At 44.9% G+C, this 15,641-nt stretch overlaps 1 protein-coding gene across 11 annotated transcripts in view; it reads right to left on the minus strand.

Moving 5' to 3' along the window:
* Positions 1 to 15,641, minus strand: part of NHSL1 (NHS like 1) — a 181,678-nt gene that overhangs the window by 49,669 nt on the left and 116,368 nt on the right. For 8 of the 11 annotated variants that reach the window (XM_074896417.1, XM_074896416.1, XM_074896423.1 and 5 more), the window contains exon 2: positions 134 to 286. In XM_074896417.1, coding sequence (XP_074752518.1) covers positions 134 to 286 — 153 coding nt within the window. Of the gene's footprint in view, positions 1 to 133; positions 287 to 2,688; positions 2,924 to 3,092; positions 3,192 to 15,641 lie in introns of those variants that run through there. The other 3 variants (XM_074896425.1, XM_074896424.1, XM_074896427.1) reach the window with 3 other exon arrangements.

A 15,641-nucleotide genomic window follows, 5' to 3' on the forward strand; every position in this document is an offset into this window, starting at 1 on the left:
ACGTTCCTGATGTGCTGCAGGCAGAAAAACAAATAAGCTTCTTCCAAAGCCTGCAATTTGGATATGTTTGCAAGGAGTCTGGTAAAAACTGCTGTCCCTTTAGGACACGTCTGTGCCAGCAGTAGCATCTTACCTCTCAGTACTGACTTGAGGTTCAGCTTGGCTTGTCGGTGCAGGTCCTCAACACAAGGTGGTCTCGAGGAGGGCAGGAAGACATTTTCCTGCTGGTGCCACGGAGCAGTGTAGTGCACAGTCCATCTACTCTCTTCATCTAGGTTGGAAACAGCTGCAGAGAGACAAGAAAAAGAAAATTAAATGCTACAGTAGACAGCTATACCATGAAAACCCACATGTAAGTTTGTCACGCACCATCTTAAAATGAAAAAGATTGTTTGCCACTGCAGCCCCATCAAAACACTCTCTAGAACTTCACTTCCCTGACAGTTAAAAACCCTCCTCTCATTTCTAGTCTAAATTTATGTTATGTACGAAACACCTTTCCCTCTTCCTGTGTTTATTTACTCGTGTAACACTCGTGTGTTACAGAGTAAATACAACTCCCGTGCTGTATTTGTTCTGAACTTGCAACTCTGTTTTCCTGCTTCTAGCTCCCAGTCTTCACAAACGAGACCAGTTTCCCCATCCCCTGATCCCGCCAGGCGCTGTGTGTTGCAGGGTAGCTTCCTCGTGCTCAAAGGTGACCCTGGGAACATGACAGTTGCTATGAGAGATTACGACAGGTTCATTTGTATGGGGAAATAACCTTCTCTAACCTCACGCTTGCTCAAACCAGGAACAACGATTCCAGTGAAGCCAATAAATTAGCTACTTTCCATCGCTGTGAGTGGAAAGCAGATCTGGACAACAGCAACTCCCTGGGCAAACACTGCTCAGAGCACAACAACACTGAAGAGGGATTGCTCTGGCCACCTCTTCTCAGCCAATACACACATGAAAATAAAATACAGACCTTGCTCAAGTTCAAGGTTCCCTACAGACAGTCTAGCAATGAATCAGCCAAAGCACATATTGCTAAGATTTGTTTATCATTTATGCTTCCCGAGAGACAGCCATTACCTTTTGTTTAAAGTTTATCATCAATAAAAACTTCTACAGTTGAATGGCCTTATCCCTCCACCCTGTAATAACAGGAAAAGGGCAGTTGGGGTCATATTTTATGATTCCCCAGGCACCCTTTGGCCTTCAGCCAGCATGCTGCACATCCTTGCTTTTAGCTCTCCAAAGCAGACAGAGCCATTACAGCTGTGCTGGCTCCCAAGCACCTGGCCTTTGCTGCCAGCTCCGCATCTTCCCTTCGCTTGCCTTGCTGCTGTAGCATCATTTTGTGAAGTTTGTCTGATGCCTCTGTGGTAGCAGTAAACTGAGAAGCAAAAATAAGGCAACAGCCTCCTGTCATCTGAAAAATGACTCTTTCCCTAACACCACTGTGCATCTGCCAGGATCATTTCAGATGGAAATCATCGGCACTTGTTAAAGAAAATAAGCTATGCCTTTTGCTTCAAAATCTATCTACTGCCTAATGCTCAATGCCTGTTTTGTCCTGAAAGACCTTGAGGCGGGGAGGGAGGTTCATAACTGCCTTTCCTTGCTTTTTTTCAGATTAGTATCAGACCTCGAAAAAGGTTTTTGAAGACTTTTGATTGGTCTCTTCATCTCTGAGGTGGCTTGGTCCTGAGTCCCCACCCCTCTTGCAGACACACTGGCTGCAATGGGGCAGGTACACATTCAGTCTGTGTCTGCTTTTCCCATCCTTGCTAACTCGGGGTCAAACCTAAATCACAACAAACTGACAAGTCATCACCTACCTGGTTACAACACCAATCATCCCAATATTACAGAAAAATTGATAGGTATAGCCAATATCCTGCCCGAAAAGCGACCCTCGCCATCCCAGGCTGAGCTGGCAGGCGGGGAGGGGAGTAAGGCTGGGGGAGGATGAGGAGGAGGAGGAGGAGGGAAATCCCAGCCGCCAAGCCCACTGTCCGGCTTCAGTCCCACCATACCAAAATTACAAGTTTACTGCTCATCAGTGATGGGCATCAAAACTAGTCGACACAAGGGCTGCGCATATTTGCCGACTACTCTCTCTAGTGCAACTTGTCTATCCTCCCGAAGTAAATGAAGAATCGCGATTTTAAAAGCCAGTCTGAAACTAGAGCATCATTATAAAACAAAGCTCGGCTCAGAGCAAGCTCTCTGACGGTACCTCAGAGATAGAAGCCCAGAGCTATGCATGCACTCAGCAGCTGCCCAAGCGGAGACAGATGACTGACAGATGCCGGGAGGATGCCCCAGCACACGACGGCAGGTGAGACCTGCACACGACGGCAGGTGAGACCTGCACACGACGGCAGGTGAGACCTGCACACGACGGCAGGTGAGACCGAGAGGCTCAGCCTTTCACCCAGCTGCTCGTTTCACACCGAGAAGTTTGGCTCCTTCAAAACCACCACGACAAAGGACTTCAAAAGCAACAGTATCCTAAAGCAGAGGTCCTAAAGCACCTCATAAAGCTGCTTCTGCACAGAACAAAATACTCAGCGAAGAAGAGCGAGATAAACTTAAAAAGAGGCTTCAGGAAAGCAGGAGCAAAGCCGAAGAGAATTGCACTTTCCTGCAGGACTCGGCTGCCTCCCGAAAGGACAGCCAGCACGCACAACTACTTACTCTTTCTCTTGAAAAGTTTCATGAGAGATTTAAGCTTTGTGTTGATGAAAACCACCATTTTCAAGGTGTTGAACTGCGATCCCGGAGTTTAAATCCCATATAAAGGAGGAGCTGCAGAAAAGTGACTGTTTTCCAGACCGAGCCTATTCAAACTGCACACCAAATTTCTTTTCTCCAGGCTTCTCCCCTCCACCTTTCTTTCCTGAAATCACAACTTGAAATCTGTCTAGATCTTCCCCATGCACAAAACCATTTACAATTCTTTAGCCTAAATTTCTCCTCCTCACATGTAACCTTGTGGGCTGAAAACAGCCAGTTTCAACGTGTGAAACAGGAGGAAGAAAAAAAAAAAGTTAATTGGTATTCAAGTTTGCGCAGGAATAAAACGGGGGCTTTCTTGCTACCCATGCATTCACTCAGTCGTTCTTCTCAGCCTTTCCTCCGCTCTCCAAGTTTGGCTGCTCCAGAAAGTCCAGGTTTGCAGGTGATCTCCCTACTCCCCATGGCGCTGGCCGGCTCTGCCGGCGGAGCAGAGGGAGATGCCGGCACCTTCCTCCCTCCTCCGCTCCCTCCCCGCCCTCCGCACCCCTGGTGCCCGCCCGCCCCGCCGCGGCCCTCCCCAGCAGCCGCCTTCCAGTTGCAAATCTAAGTTGTATTTTCGTGCAAATCAGGATGCCCGGCTTTCTCACGGCTCCTCCCACCCCCCCAACCCTTTTTTTTTTTTTTTTTTTTTTTTCCCTCCCCTCTCGCTCCCACTTTATTAAGGACCCAAAAGCAGCGTTTTAGCCCGCTGCAAGCTGCGGTCTCCCTGCACTCCGGATCCACCGCTCCTCCCGCAGTCACTGCCATTGCCTGGGACATCAGCCCACTAATTTTACATATTGAATTCCATTCAGTAACACTCCTAATTTATTCTTATTAGCGTCATCTCAGACCAGATACATAGAAAACACAATCGAGTTACTTCTGTCTAATAGAGAACCTGTTATTCATCAAACCAAACTTTGTGCACAGAGATGAAACAGCCCAGGTTTTTGAGATGCGCATTATATCCTCATGCCTTATAAAAATACATCCACAGGTCCACAGGCAGCCTTCCTAGGAAGGAACTGCAATTTTGCAGAAGTTAAAGAGAAAATGCTAAACACCAAAGCAATGTGCTCAGCAGGGCATGCCCTTCGCACAATGTTCAGGCTCAAGAAGCAAGCCCTCCCTCACAAAGCAAGCTTAGGGAACCCCCCTCGGGTTAACAATGAAAAGGATTTTTTCCTCAGGAAAAAGAAAAATGCCAGCAGCAGGGGGTTCAGACTGACCCCAAAGCTGCAGCAGGATCCGGCCTCTGGAGCACAGCGTGTAAAGGCAGATGTTCCACGGGAACATCACTTGAGATTCACCAAACGGCATCACGCAGAACTGACCATAAACAAAGTGGCTCTGTGATTGTCTGAACACACTATTATCAGCATTCTATCAGTATTTTCCAAACCCAGAGATTTTACAGTTACAAGACGGGTTTGACACCAAAACCGCCGTTATCAGCAGGTCTCTCCAGCAGCTGCTGGTCCAAGAGACATCGCCTCACCCACTCATCATTAAAACCTCTTTAAACACACACATGCTGGAGGTGAGTGCAGAATGACGACTCTATTTCAAACTCCAGGCAGGGTTGCCATCGAGAGCAGAGCCAGAAGGTGCTAACCACTTTTTTAGTGCGGTGGTGATCTTTTCTAGGAGGTAGGAAGTAACCTCTGGAAGTGGGACGGGGAGCTACCATGCCTTTGCACAAGGAAGGGTGATAGTTTCAAGCCAGCATGTGAGGGAGACTGGCTACTGAAACTGAGACACATTATCCCCTAAGTCTTTATGGCACCTCAGAGAGGCCTGCAAGCCCTGGGAAGCAAGACTTTGTTCCCGTTTCATGGTCAAGCCCCTGTGTATCACATGATCCTGGGTACTTCGGACGGCTCAGGGAACCTTGCCCCGTTTCACCGTGGGCTGCAAGATGTGCCAAGTACAGTGTTGCTCTTTGTTATTGGATCCTCAGCGCACCCTGAGGGCTGAGCATTTCTCCAGTCTAAGAACAGGAGCTTAATCACTGTCCTCAAGCCCTGATCGCCACTATGGAGGCAGCTATTCAAACCTAGTAACAAACAATGTATAAGATGATGTCTGCCTTTCACACACACACACCCTGCCCCCCCCCCCATTTCAACCTTCCCTCAGGTCATGCTGATAAAGAGGTCAAACATCAAAAATGGCTATCATGAGGAGGTATCTCAAAGGAAGCACCAGCTGGATACTTGTATCTGCATCTCTTAAAGAGTCTGCACTAGGTCAAAGACAAAAAACTCTTCACCTTCACTCTTCACTTGAGATAAACCCACTGGCTTCCATGAAATTCAGCACCTTGTCTCAATCCAGTTTTTCTAGAATGCTTTTCTTGTCACAAGAAATTGCCACCACATTTAGTTCTCTTAGAGCTGAAAACAAAGTAAGCATGTCTCCGCAGCCTGCCTCTCTACATTGGGAAGAGAAGGAAAAGATGAGGCAGTCTGAGAAAATTTAGAGTGTAGTCACTATGCAAACTGATAAAGGACTTCAGCCTCCAACACTGCCAGTCCAGCAGACAAACCCACAGAAAACTCCCCACCAAGTAACAACAAAAAACCCACCTAAAATTGCCTTGATAGAAAAAATTTAAGTTCGTTGAAGCTGGATAAACCCAACATGAACAGTAGGTGTGCACACACTGGGATATCAGTTCTTCAAAAGCCAATGACTCAGAGACATCTGGTAGACTGGGGAGACCTTGCTCTGTGGCACATTTCCTACTTCCCCTTGGACAAGTTAATATTAACCCACCACCTCAGTTCCCACATCCTTACAAGCAGGGATCACAGTCACTTGCCTCTGCACAAGGTCACTATCACAAGGAATACAGAAAATACAGAGAAAACTTTCAGCAAATGCTAATTCTCACGTTATACCGGATGGGATTGTTAACTTTGGTTACAAAGTTTGGCCCTGAAGAAGCTCCCTCCTCAGTCAGAGATTGAAACAAAGAAAATGAGAGGCATCAGATGCAGTGCCAAAGAGCACACTCAAAATCATCAGTGTAACACACTCATTAGCAAAACTGTGTCTTTTTTTAGTTCACAATATAATAGCTTTTAAACCCCGAGTGGTTAAACCGATTTTAATTTCCATTAGAGGCCATGTACATCAGTAGAGAAGTGAACACGAGTAGCTGCTTGTGCTTGGCATGCCTGAAACACTGCAGCCATTCCTTCACTTCTCTCCCTGCTCTCTCCCCTCTTTAGAGGGGCTTTCCAGCTGACCTGCTCTGTGACAGCCATCTGGGACAGCCACCCCTCCACATTCAGAGCAACATAAAACATCAGCGCCTGTGAAACAATCTGGAAATATTCAGCTTCCACAGAAATATTTCCAGCCAGCCCCTGGGGGACAGGGGGCCCTCCTGTCCAGCCGCCATTCACAACCCAATGCCTCAAACCTTGCACCAGTGCACAAGATCCGTTGAAGACGTTGAGACTTTATAAAAAGGCAAATATTGAAAAGGGATGTACTTGGGTTGCTCGTAACCACAGCTGAAGCAGCTGACCAGTGGCAGCCCTGGCAGCAGCTGTCCATCACGGGCACTAATGAATCTGTGAGAATCAACTGTTCTCCTTCCCACTGCTGTTCATCAGCCTATGTACACCTGCAGTTATGAAATTTAGTAAGTACTAACTTAAAAAAACAAATAAACCACATGAAGAGTTAAAGCAACCTACTCCTACTCCATCCCACAAACCAAGACAGATTTTACCACTTATTTGCATGAAGGAGAGGTAAACCCATAACACTTACCAAGTTCACAAAAGGAATGATGCGTCAAACTATCAATACTAACACATTATCATCATCTCAAAACCTGAACTTTAAGTTGTAAACCTTAGTAACTTTATTCAGACAATGGAAAAATCCCCCACTAAACAACTGTATAGCACTGACGATATTTTAAGAGGAAAGAAAAATCAAAACCATACAACTGAGCTGGGAACTGCACCATGAGAGCTCTTCCAGTGAGTAAGCAAAAAGGAAAGGAGAAACGTTGGCAAGCAGATGTACACAAAACAATTAAATCGATGCCTTTTATTTTTACAGACACGTCAGTCACTTGAAATAAGTTTCCACTGTGCCACCCTCCAGCAGCTCACATGGGGAAGAAGCTGTTGGAGGACATTTCTTTAGAGCATGTCTGCAGGAGTGGGTCAGTGTAGGACATGCTCGGGATTGCTCCCTGCCACCCCCACCCACCCCCTCTGAGCAGCTGCGGTGTCTGGAGGGGAGCAGCTACGGGACCCACCCCTGAGCATTCCCTCCCCAGGCTGCGCAGAGGCACTCAGGCAGACGTCTGCGGGGCGAGCCCAAATCCGAGGAGGGTCATAAAGCCCTTCCTGTGGGTCACAGGGCTCCCACCTGGCTCAGACTGACACCACCAGGCCTTGAAAGCTGCACCTTTACTTCTAGGCAAGACTTCTGTCATTAAGAAACATCAAGCACCTGAGATAAGAAACGCCGAACATCTCAAGTGTTTTCAAAACTTGTGCCCAAAGCTTTAAGCCTGTCCTGGCCACCTTCGCCCACTTCAACAACTTGCTGGTGCTTAAAGGGAGTCGAAGTCACCCCCACAGACCACAGGAGTCAGTAATTTATGGTTAGAAGGGGTTTCTTCCTCCCTTAGAGCCAGTCCTGGCTGCCCCTCTCCCTGCATCTTTCAGAAGAACAAAAGTGCTCCCTCCACAAAGGCTGTCCCAGGCGGCACCGCATTCAGCTGCCCTCCTGTCTCCAGCTCGGCTCACTCACAATGGACCCTTTCAGGGTAACCTCGGCCTTGGTGAAGCGCGATACTTCCCCGGCTACTGAAAAATTACAATTCATTAAACCTGGAATCAGGAAGAAGAGGAGGAGGAGAATGCACGGGGGAGAAGGAACAAAGGAGGGAAGGTATTTATCCCCAAGCCACCACAAAAGCCAAGAAGGACCCGTGCCCTGGTGAGCTGGCAGGGAAGTGTGGCGCTGGGCCTGGCTCTGCAGAGGCAATCACTGAGCAGGTATTGCTTTAAAGAGGGGACCCCGGCAGCGCCCTCCTTTATTCATGCTCGTAAGGGATTAGGGGTGCAGGCTCTGGGAAAGGGGCTGCTCGGCGGGGACAGGGGCAAGAGGGAGGAAGATGAGAAAGAGAAGCAGCACAGCCTAAGCCACAGAGGACAGAAAAGCAGCAGACTGATTGATCTGATGATCCTATTTAGGTCACAGCACAATAAAGCTAATTCATTCCTTTGACAATTCAAAACATCTTTCCACAGGATCCTCTGTCATGCAAACATATCACCAGAGAGAAAAGGAAGCATTTGGGCAGGGCTGTCTGCAGACAAAGCAACAGTTTCTTTTGGTTAGAGCATCTCCCCACACACTGTAACTGCAGGCAGGAGAACAGAAAACATTTAGTGAATGTGCAATTTTGTTCCATGGTTTTGTTTTAAATTGTAGGGCACAATCCTTTTTCCTTTGGCCATTCCTGAACCCCAGCTCCCAGAAGAATACTCTTCTCTCTCCCTAGGAAGACCCTTTTAAAATGCCACCAGGAAATACTCTCAATTTAAATTCCAAATCCACCTCAATGCTCCTATGCTACAGCTTATTCTGAAGAACCGATCAAAACCGGCTGCAGCAAGTAAGTTAGTCTGCAAAATCTTGACTCTTCTTTGCCCTAACAATGCACCGTAGAGAAGATGCTTTTCTTCTAAAGTAGTGATGAAAAAAATACCAGGCAGACAAGTTTGCATAAGTCTTCTCATCGATTCATCCTGTAGGACTCGGCGTGAAACCATCAAAACCAGACTGCAAAAATGCCATTTCTGAACTTCTGCCCCGAACCATCTCCCTGTTCAGCCTGTAATTCCATCTTTGGCAGCTGTGCACTCGTGGATGCCCACTAATATCCAACAGACATCTCCAACTAATCACAGTCTGCATTCTCCTTACAGGCGTCCTGAAGGGGACATGCTCCTCACTCATTTCACTTATTTAAAGGTCACAGAAAGAATTCTTGTAGCCTATCTCCATCTCCCTGCCCAACATTGCTCTTTGGCATACTTTTATTTATATATGGATTATCCTGGTACAAGGAGCTGGTAGATTCTTCTTTTTTTTTTCTTCTTTCTGCTGACTCTTAATAAACTCAGTGTGAGATGCATTTAAGCTTGGAGACATCCTCTCTCAAAATTAGGCCAGTACATGCTCTAGTTTCCTAAGAATTTTGCAATCTCTACATGCAAAAAATTAAACTCCCTGGAAAATACCAACCTTCGTACACCCATGCCAAAATCAAGCACCAAGTGCTCACTCACTGTTCTCACTCAGCAACTTGAAAAAAAGTTTTGTTTCTTAGTTAGAAACTTTCAAAAGCTTCACCTGAAAATGTTATCTGCACAACACAATAGTAAAATGATAAGTAAAAGCTAAGGTTCATAAATAATAACTAGATTTCAGCAGTTTGTACATTTGGTATTGTCCCTAAAGCCCTAAGATTTCTGACAAAATCTGAAAACCTGGACATGTTCCAATGAAATAATGGCACAATCTGCCCTGAAACAACAGTATCATCCAAACTAAAGTAGGCATTGAGACCATGTAACAGTCACCTAATAATTATGTTGTTGCAGGATTCAGCAACCTGTTTTAAACTCCTAAGGAAACAATTGAACCAACATCCATACCAAGCATCTCCAGAGAATGTCTTTAGCTGGCCAGAGGCTTGTGGATCTCAGACATATCAAATACCAATACATATTGAAAACAAATTTAAAGATTATATTTGTGTGGTCAGCATCTTCTTATTAGAAGTTCTCAGTAAAGCCAAATGAAAGGATAGCCTCCTAAATTCGTACTGTTAATCATCTGAACTTTCAAAATTTATAATGTGGATACCAACTTAAACTTTTATTATCACCTGTTTGATTAAAAGTGTCAGAGATGAAAACATCCTTGTTACTAATCATATGGAATCTAGCAGCCCAAACCTCACAATGAGCTGTGGTCAGTCAACATTAAAAGCTGAATAGTTGCGTTTCTTTGGATCGCTGGCAAAATGCATCTGTTTGAATAATGCTACTGAGAAAAAGGTGCCTTGCCACCAAACATCTTCAGAAAGCACCAGTGACCACACCAACTATCATGATTTTTAATATTGTGGCAGTGGTTTCACTAAGTATGTGGGGGTATTAAACAAACAATAGGCATCACCATCTACTTCATCAGAAGGTAATCCACAAAAAGATTTAAAAATTAGATTCTCTCTTCTGCATCCAGTCTACCATTTCCACCTCCATTTCCTGACAGAAAGGGAAAGGAGTAGATCCCCACTTTTTTCTACAGGATCCCTACTGCAGATACCTACACTTTTTTGTATTTTAGAAAAAAATCGTTATTCTCTGCTGTGGCTGAAGAACTTCAGAAAACAGAACAAACCATAAAGTTGTAACATGACACGGGGTTTAACATACACCACTTATAAAGAAAGGTAACATTTCTAATTGCAAAAATGTCTCTGGTATCTCTGGTTTCCCCACATAACACAAAATATAAACTGCAGAAATGTTTGTATTTTGTTGTAGGAGTATAAGTTGGAAAAATTGGAGGAAAAGTATAAAGCTTGACATAGTTTATGTTAGTTTTTAAAATATTTTTTCAAGTACTTTCACTATTTGTATCTGAAAACCTTTGAAAGTGTGCAGCTATGGCACCATCACCCCCACTTCAGCTCCAAACAGATCACGTGCTCTGTAACCCGACATCATGACTTCAGAGTAACTTGCTGCCAGTGGTGAACTCTCACTTGAACTTAACTGAAAGGCAAGCATGCATCTACAATTCAGATCAACACTGCTTATGATAAAACTACCAATATATTCCTCAAAGAGCTTCTAAACGTAGCATCTTGCCAATAGGAGATACACCGCGACTCGGAGATTTCCAACACTTGATAGAAGACTGGAGACAACACACAAACAAATACAGAGACAACCATGCAGAGTCTAAAAATAAATTTCTGTGCAGAAATACCATGGGTTTTCCAGCCCAGACAATTTGCAAGAATCAACTGTCCTGTCCCTCTCAGTCATTCTTGAAACTCCCCAGTAGCTGTTCTTAAGAAAACAGTAAGAACAAAGCAAAGAAATATCAGTAGTTAACTACTACTAAGCAAACAACCCCGATATCTCAAGATAGTTGATATATCACTATGTATCCCAGTGGCTGCATTTTTAAACTATACACAACAACCCACATTCAACTTTGGGTTACAGATTTGTCCAGAGGACTGTTAATGATTGAGAACTTGTGCTATTACAGAACTGGAACATTTTACATCACAAGTTATTGAGAAGAGAGGAGGATCCCGATTTAAAAACAGTCTCGAAGAATAAGGTGGGAAACTTCTCACCGCCTCCAGGACAGGGCTGACCCCTGGAGCAGAAGATCCGATTCAAACGTAAAGAAGGAGGTGGGAGATCAGTAACATGCTCAATGTGAGTAACATCTACACCCTCAAGAAAACCAATCAATAAAACCACAGCCGTATTTTCCAAAATTATTCTGTAGTCTGTAATGGGCATGAAAAATCTCTTCCTTTTTCCCACATTTATGGATAACAACACATGCAGTTGTAAACTTTGGCACCCTTTAAGGACACTGCAACGCAGCACTGAATGAACTTCAATCCCGGTCCAATTGAGTTAAAAGTGTCACCTAACAGGATCTTTGCTTTGCCACCATGTCAGGAAACGTCTAAGATGACACACACCAAAACTCAATTTACATTTTTGTTTTTAAATCATGGCTGGTTTGAAGAACTTAGCTGAAACTACAGCCATTAAAAACATCTGACACATCCAGCAATGTCTAATATTCTGTATAGAGCATACACCCTCCTCCAGGAATGAAGAAATGAAAACACTGTGTTCATATAGGCTTTGAAAATATTTCTTGTTATGTCAGGGCAATTAGCATCCTACTCCTTCAAATTAATTAAACCTAACAGGACAAGGTTAGCATGACACCAAGGAAAAAACTCATGTCCACCTTCAGCTACTGGACATAAAAGAGCATCATCTTTTCTGATGCTATTAATTATTTAACCTAACATTGCCTCCACCATCTGCCCAGGGACTTGCTCACACCTGTCAAACGGCAGCCCACTGTCCCTGGTCTAGCCATACCATCAGGTTTCTGGCAAACATCTGACAAACAAAAGGAGGGTCAGGCCGATTACAAGCTGATGCTGAGAACAACCATGAGGGATCATTCAGTTAGGAGAGAATCCAAACCTGCTTTGGAGATGCTACCCAGATACAAGTTTAATTTGTCCTCCTGGGAAAAGATCATGAAACTGCAGAGGAACAGTTTTACAAACCTCTGTTGATGCTTTCAGGCAATGACAGATGTGCTCTGCAGACCTTGTGTGTAAAACTTCACTGTTCTTAAACTCCATGTCAAGCACCCAAAGGACAGTGGACAAATGACAGCACTGATCCAGAAGAAGAAAAGTTGTCTCATAGTCATTGTGGCTTGGATCAGAAACCAGATGGTCAGGGGATGAGACCTTTGGGATGAACAGTACGTGGCCACTGACCGCTTGCAGAGCAGGGAGCTGAGCACTCCCACGGAAAAGGCATCACAGCTGGATAATTTCCTTTTCAACTGCAATATTTGCAAGTTTTCCTCTCTTCTCCAGAAGCCTAGTTTCCAGCGACACCAATTCATGCTCAGATGATGAGGATGAGCGGTCACCAGCACAATGAAAAACAGTTTCCAAACAAAAGCCAGGAGCTGCAGCCAAACAGCCACGAGCAGTGCTTTGGGGATTTCGGCCTTTAAATTAGTAATAGTCAGGCACAGCCTGACTGGCTGCACACAGAAGAACAGGGAAGGCCAGTTAAATACCCTTCTGCTGTGACTGGGGAAGCGGCATCGTGGGGTTTCGCATTTATTCTCTTCCAATGACTCCAAGTCAAAACTGGTCAGTTCACAAGTCAGGTGCTGTTTCTGTAACTGCTGTAATGGCAGGCACTGCTTGCAGTCCGATATTCAAGCTGTGTCTTTCCAGTCATGCATCATCCCCATAATCCAGATCTCACTGTAGTGTATGACAGCACCAATTGAGATGTAATTACAATGAGCCACTTAAAGCATTTTTCTGATTAAAAAAACCCAAGAAAACAACCCCTCTGACCCAATTTCTGCTTAGGCATAAGAATGTCATGGTTATTGTTTGTTCTGCACCACATAATCTTAGAATAGATCAGATCCAATCTACTTTTCAACTGTTTATTAGTAAATTCTTCGTTGTGCAATCCCTACGTCTCCTTCTGTGCTTTCCAATACAGTCTGAAAAATGTTTTTAAGGTTTTTTAACAATATGTTAATTAAAACAAAGGCTGTGTCTCCCTCCCCTTTTTTTAAAATAACCAGTCTTTCCCAATCCCAGCTCTTCTGAGACATTTAGGAAATGCAAGCAAAATGCCATCTGTTGGCAGTGAGGTGGGACTAAGCCTTTAATGTTGAAATACTCACTTTAGAAAAGCCAAGCAGGCAGATTTAATCGACTGACAAGATTGAGTTCTCTAAATCACTGCATATTCCAGGTCCAGTCCCATTCTTCCTTTCACATAATTAGATGTATTTCTATTTGATCTGCCATTAACTCATTGTTTCCTTTCTAAGAGAGCAATGAGCAATGACCTGCCCTTGGGTCTTCCTCCCACCAAACCTGCTGACCCTTCACTGCCTTAAAAATTCCAGCATGGGGCTCTGCTCACCTTCCTCAAGAGGTGTGAAGGGAAGGAGAGAGCAAATGAACTCAAGGTAGACTTTGGGTGAGTTTTTTGTCTTGTTTCCATAAACTTCCTATGCACATATCATACCAGCTGTCCCTGCTACAGCTGCCCATCCGTGGGCCAGCGGGTGCCCAGAGGCAGGAAATGGCCACCCTGCAGCCCCACTGAAGAAGCTGCTCTATAGACTGTGATAATGTCAGTCTGGGGCTGACAGGAGAAGTCACTGCAGCTGTACTCCCAACCTACACCTGCTGCCCAAAAGAAGCCCGAGAGCGGCTGCTGCGTTCACACAGCATGAAAATAGAAGAGAAATTGAGGGCGGCTTTCTAAAGTCTCACTTTCAGGAAGAGCATCACTCAACATCCTACAGGGTAATCTGATGCCAGATACATGCAGCGTCCACTCCACTACTTTTTGTTGTAGGTATTTTACACCAGCTGACCCACCTATGTCAAAGTGTATTTTTCACTCTAAGCAGCCCGGTTCTGCTCAAAACTTATAACTGTTATCTAAAAAGACTACATACTTGCAGAAAAAATGCATAAAATATAAAAATCAGCGACTTGTTTACTCCTTTTGGCTCCTCCAGCCTTGCTGCCATGAGAAGCAACTCCAGGCAGTGTGGGTGCATCCATCGGCACAGCAGGCAGACAAAGGCCGACGGCCACGTGCCAGTAAGGCTGCCTTCTCCAAATTACCAAACAAATTCAGTACCAACTTGCACAGTAGTACTTTCACAAATACGCAGTCACCATGCAAGGCACAATCCTTTCTACTCTAATCCCGCCCACTTTTAAATACAGTAATTTAGCATGGGGAAAAAAATACAGAGTCCTTCTAAAAATCAGATCGCATCAGCAAGCTCCAGGCACCCTATCATTCTGAGATTTGTCCTCTGAAGACACCACTCTGCCAGTTCATTTTCTCTTTTCCACCACTAAATAGCCTTCACTCCACTCCACTGTTTCCCATATGGTTAACATGAATGCAGCAATTAATATGCAATTAATAAAATGGTGCGATCAACTGCTTTTGTTCACAGCAGCAGCTGGTCTGCATGTTAGAGAGTAATTAGACAAATTAAGATGTACCGCTTTTGTCTGCAGATGAACTGACAGCATCGCTCATGCTTAAATGTCACTAAGCCTACTGGCATTTGGGATTATTTTAAACCTGTCTTTTTTCATTAACACTACAAGGTATCAATAAGCCAGATTTATATGCTGCCAGCTGCAATGCCAGCAAAGCGCAAGTTTGCTTTACCTCCAAGACGTTTGCACGAGCCAACCGAAAGTTAAAAGAGAGAAGTGATGTATTTCAGAGAATGAGGGCGCTTTTACTTAAAGTATCACAGCCTGTAGCACGGAGTGAGTGGCTCTGGATGGGGAATAAAAACAGAGTTGATCTGTAACCATGTCCTAGGCAGAGGTTTGAAAATCTTAAGGATCAAGCAGTGTGCATATTTTTCAATGATTTGTCATCAGATTAGGGCAAGGAAACAATGGAGGGGTAAAAATCTTTTGTAATCTATCACATTTTTCACTATTTCCTTTAAAAGGTGTTACATTGGCCTATGCAGGGGTCATAGGGAGAAAAGTGGTTTCAGGGACAGTTCCGAGCTCTTTGGGAGCAGGAGCAAAACCCCCATGCTGCCCTGGCAGGGCAGGGGGCCGGAGATCACAGCACCAGCTCCAAGCACTAGCAAACCTACACAACACAGATCCCACAGTGGGCAGAGGCACAGGGAGGGTGGCAGCAATGCTCTGCCAGCCTGGCCCCCTGAGGTCTTGCCACAGGAGCTGCCATCCAGAAGCCAGACACCCCTTTGTCTGCACAGGGTCCCTCCGTGGGACCCCATGTCCCCTGCAGAGGCTGTACACCCTCTTCTGGTTGTCTCTCACAGGCAGTACACTGCACAGCCCATATTGCTCCCTCCAAACACAACACAGAGGTCATCATACCCACCACATAAATTGCAATATACTGTTTTAATCACAGGATTACCACGTACCATGGGCTTTGCAAAGGCAGCACTGCAGGTTACCTACATTC

This window comes from Athene noctua, chromosome 1 (genome assembly GCF_965140245.1).
Source record: "Athene noctua chromosome 1, bAthNoc1.hap1.1, whole genome shotgun sequence".
Taxonomy (NCBI): Eukaryota; Metazoa; Chordata; class Aves; order Strigiformes; family Strigidae; genus Athene; species Athene noctua.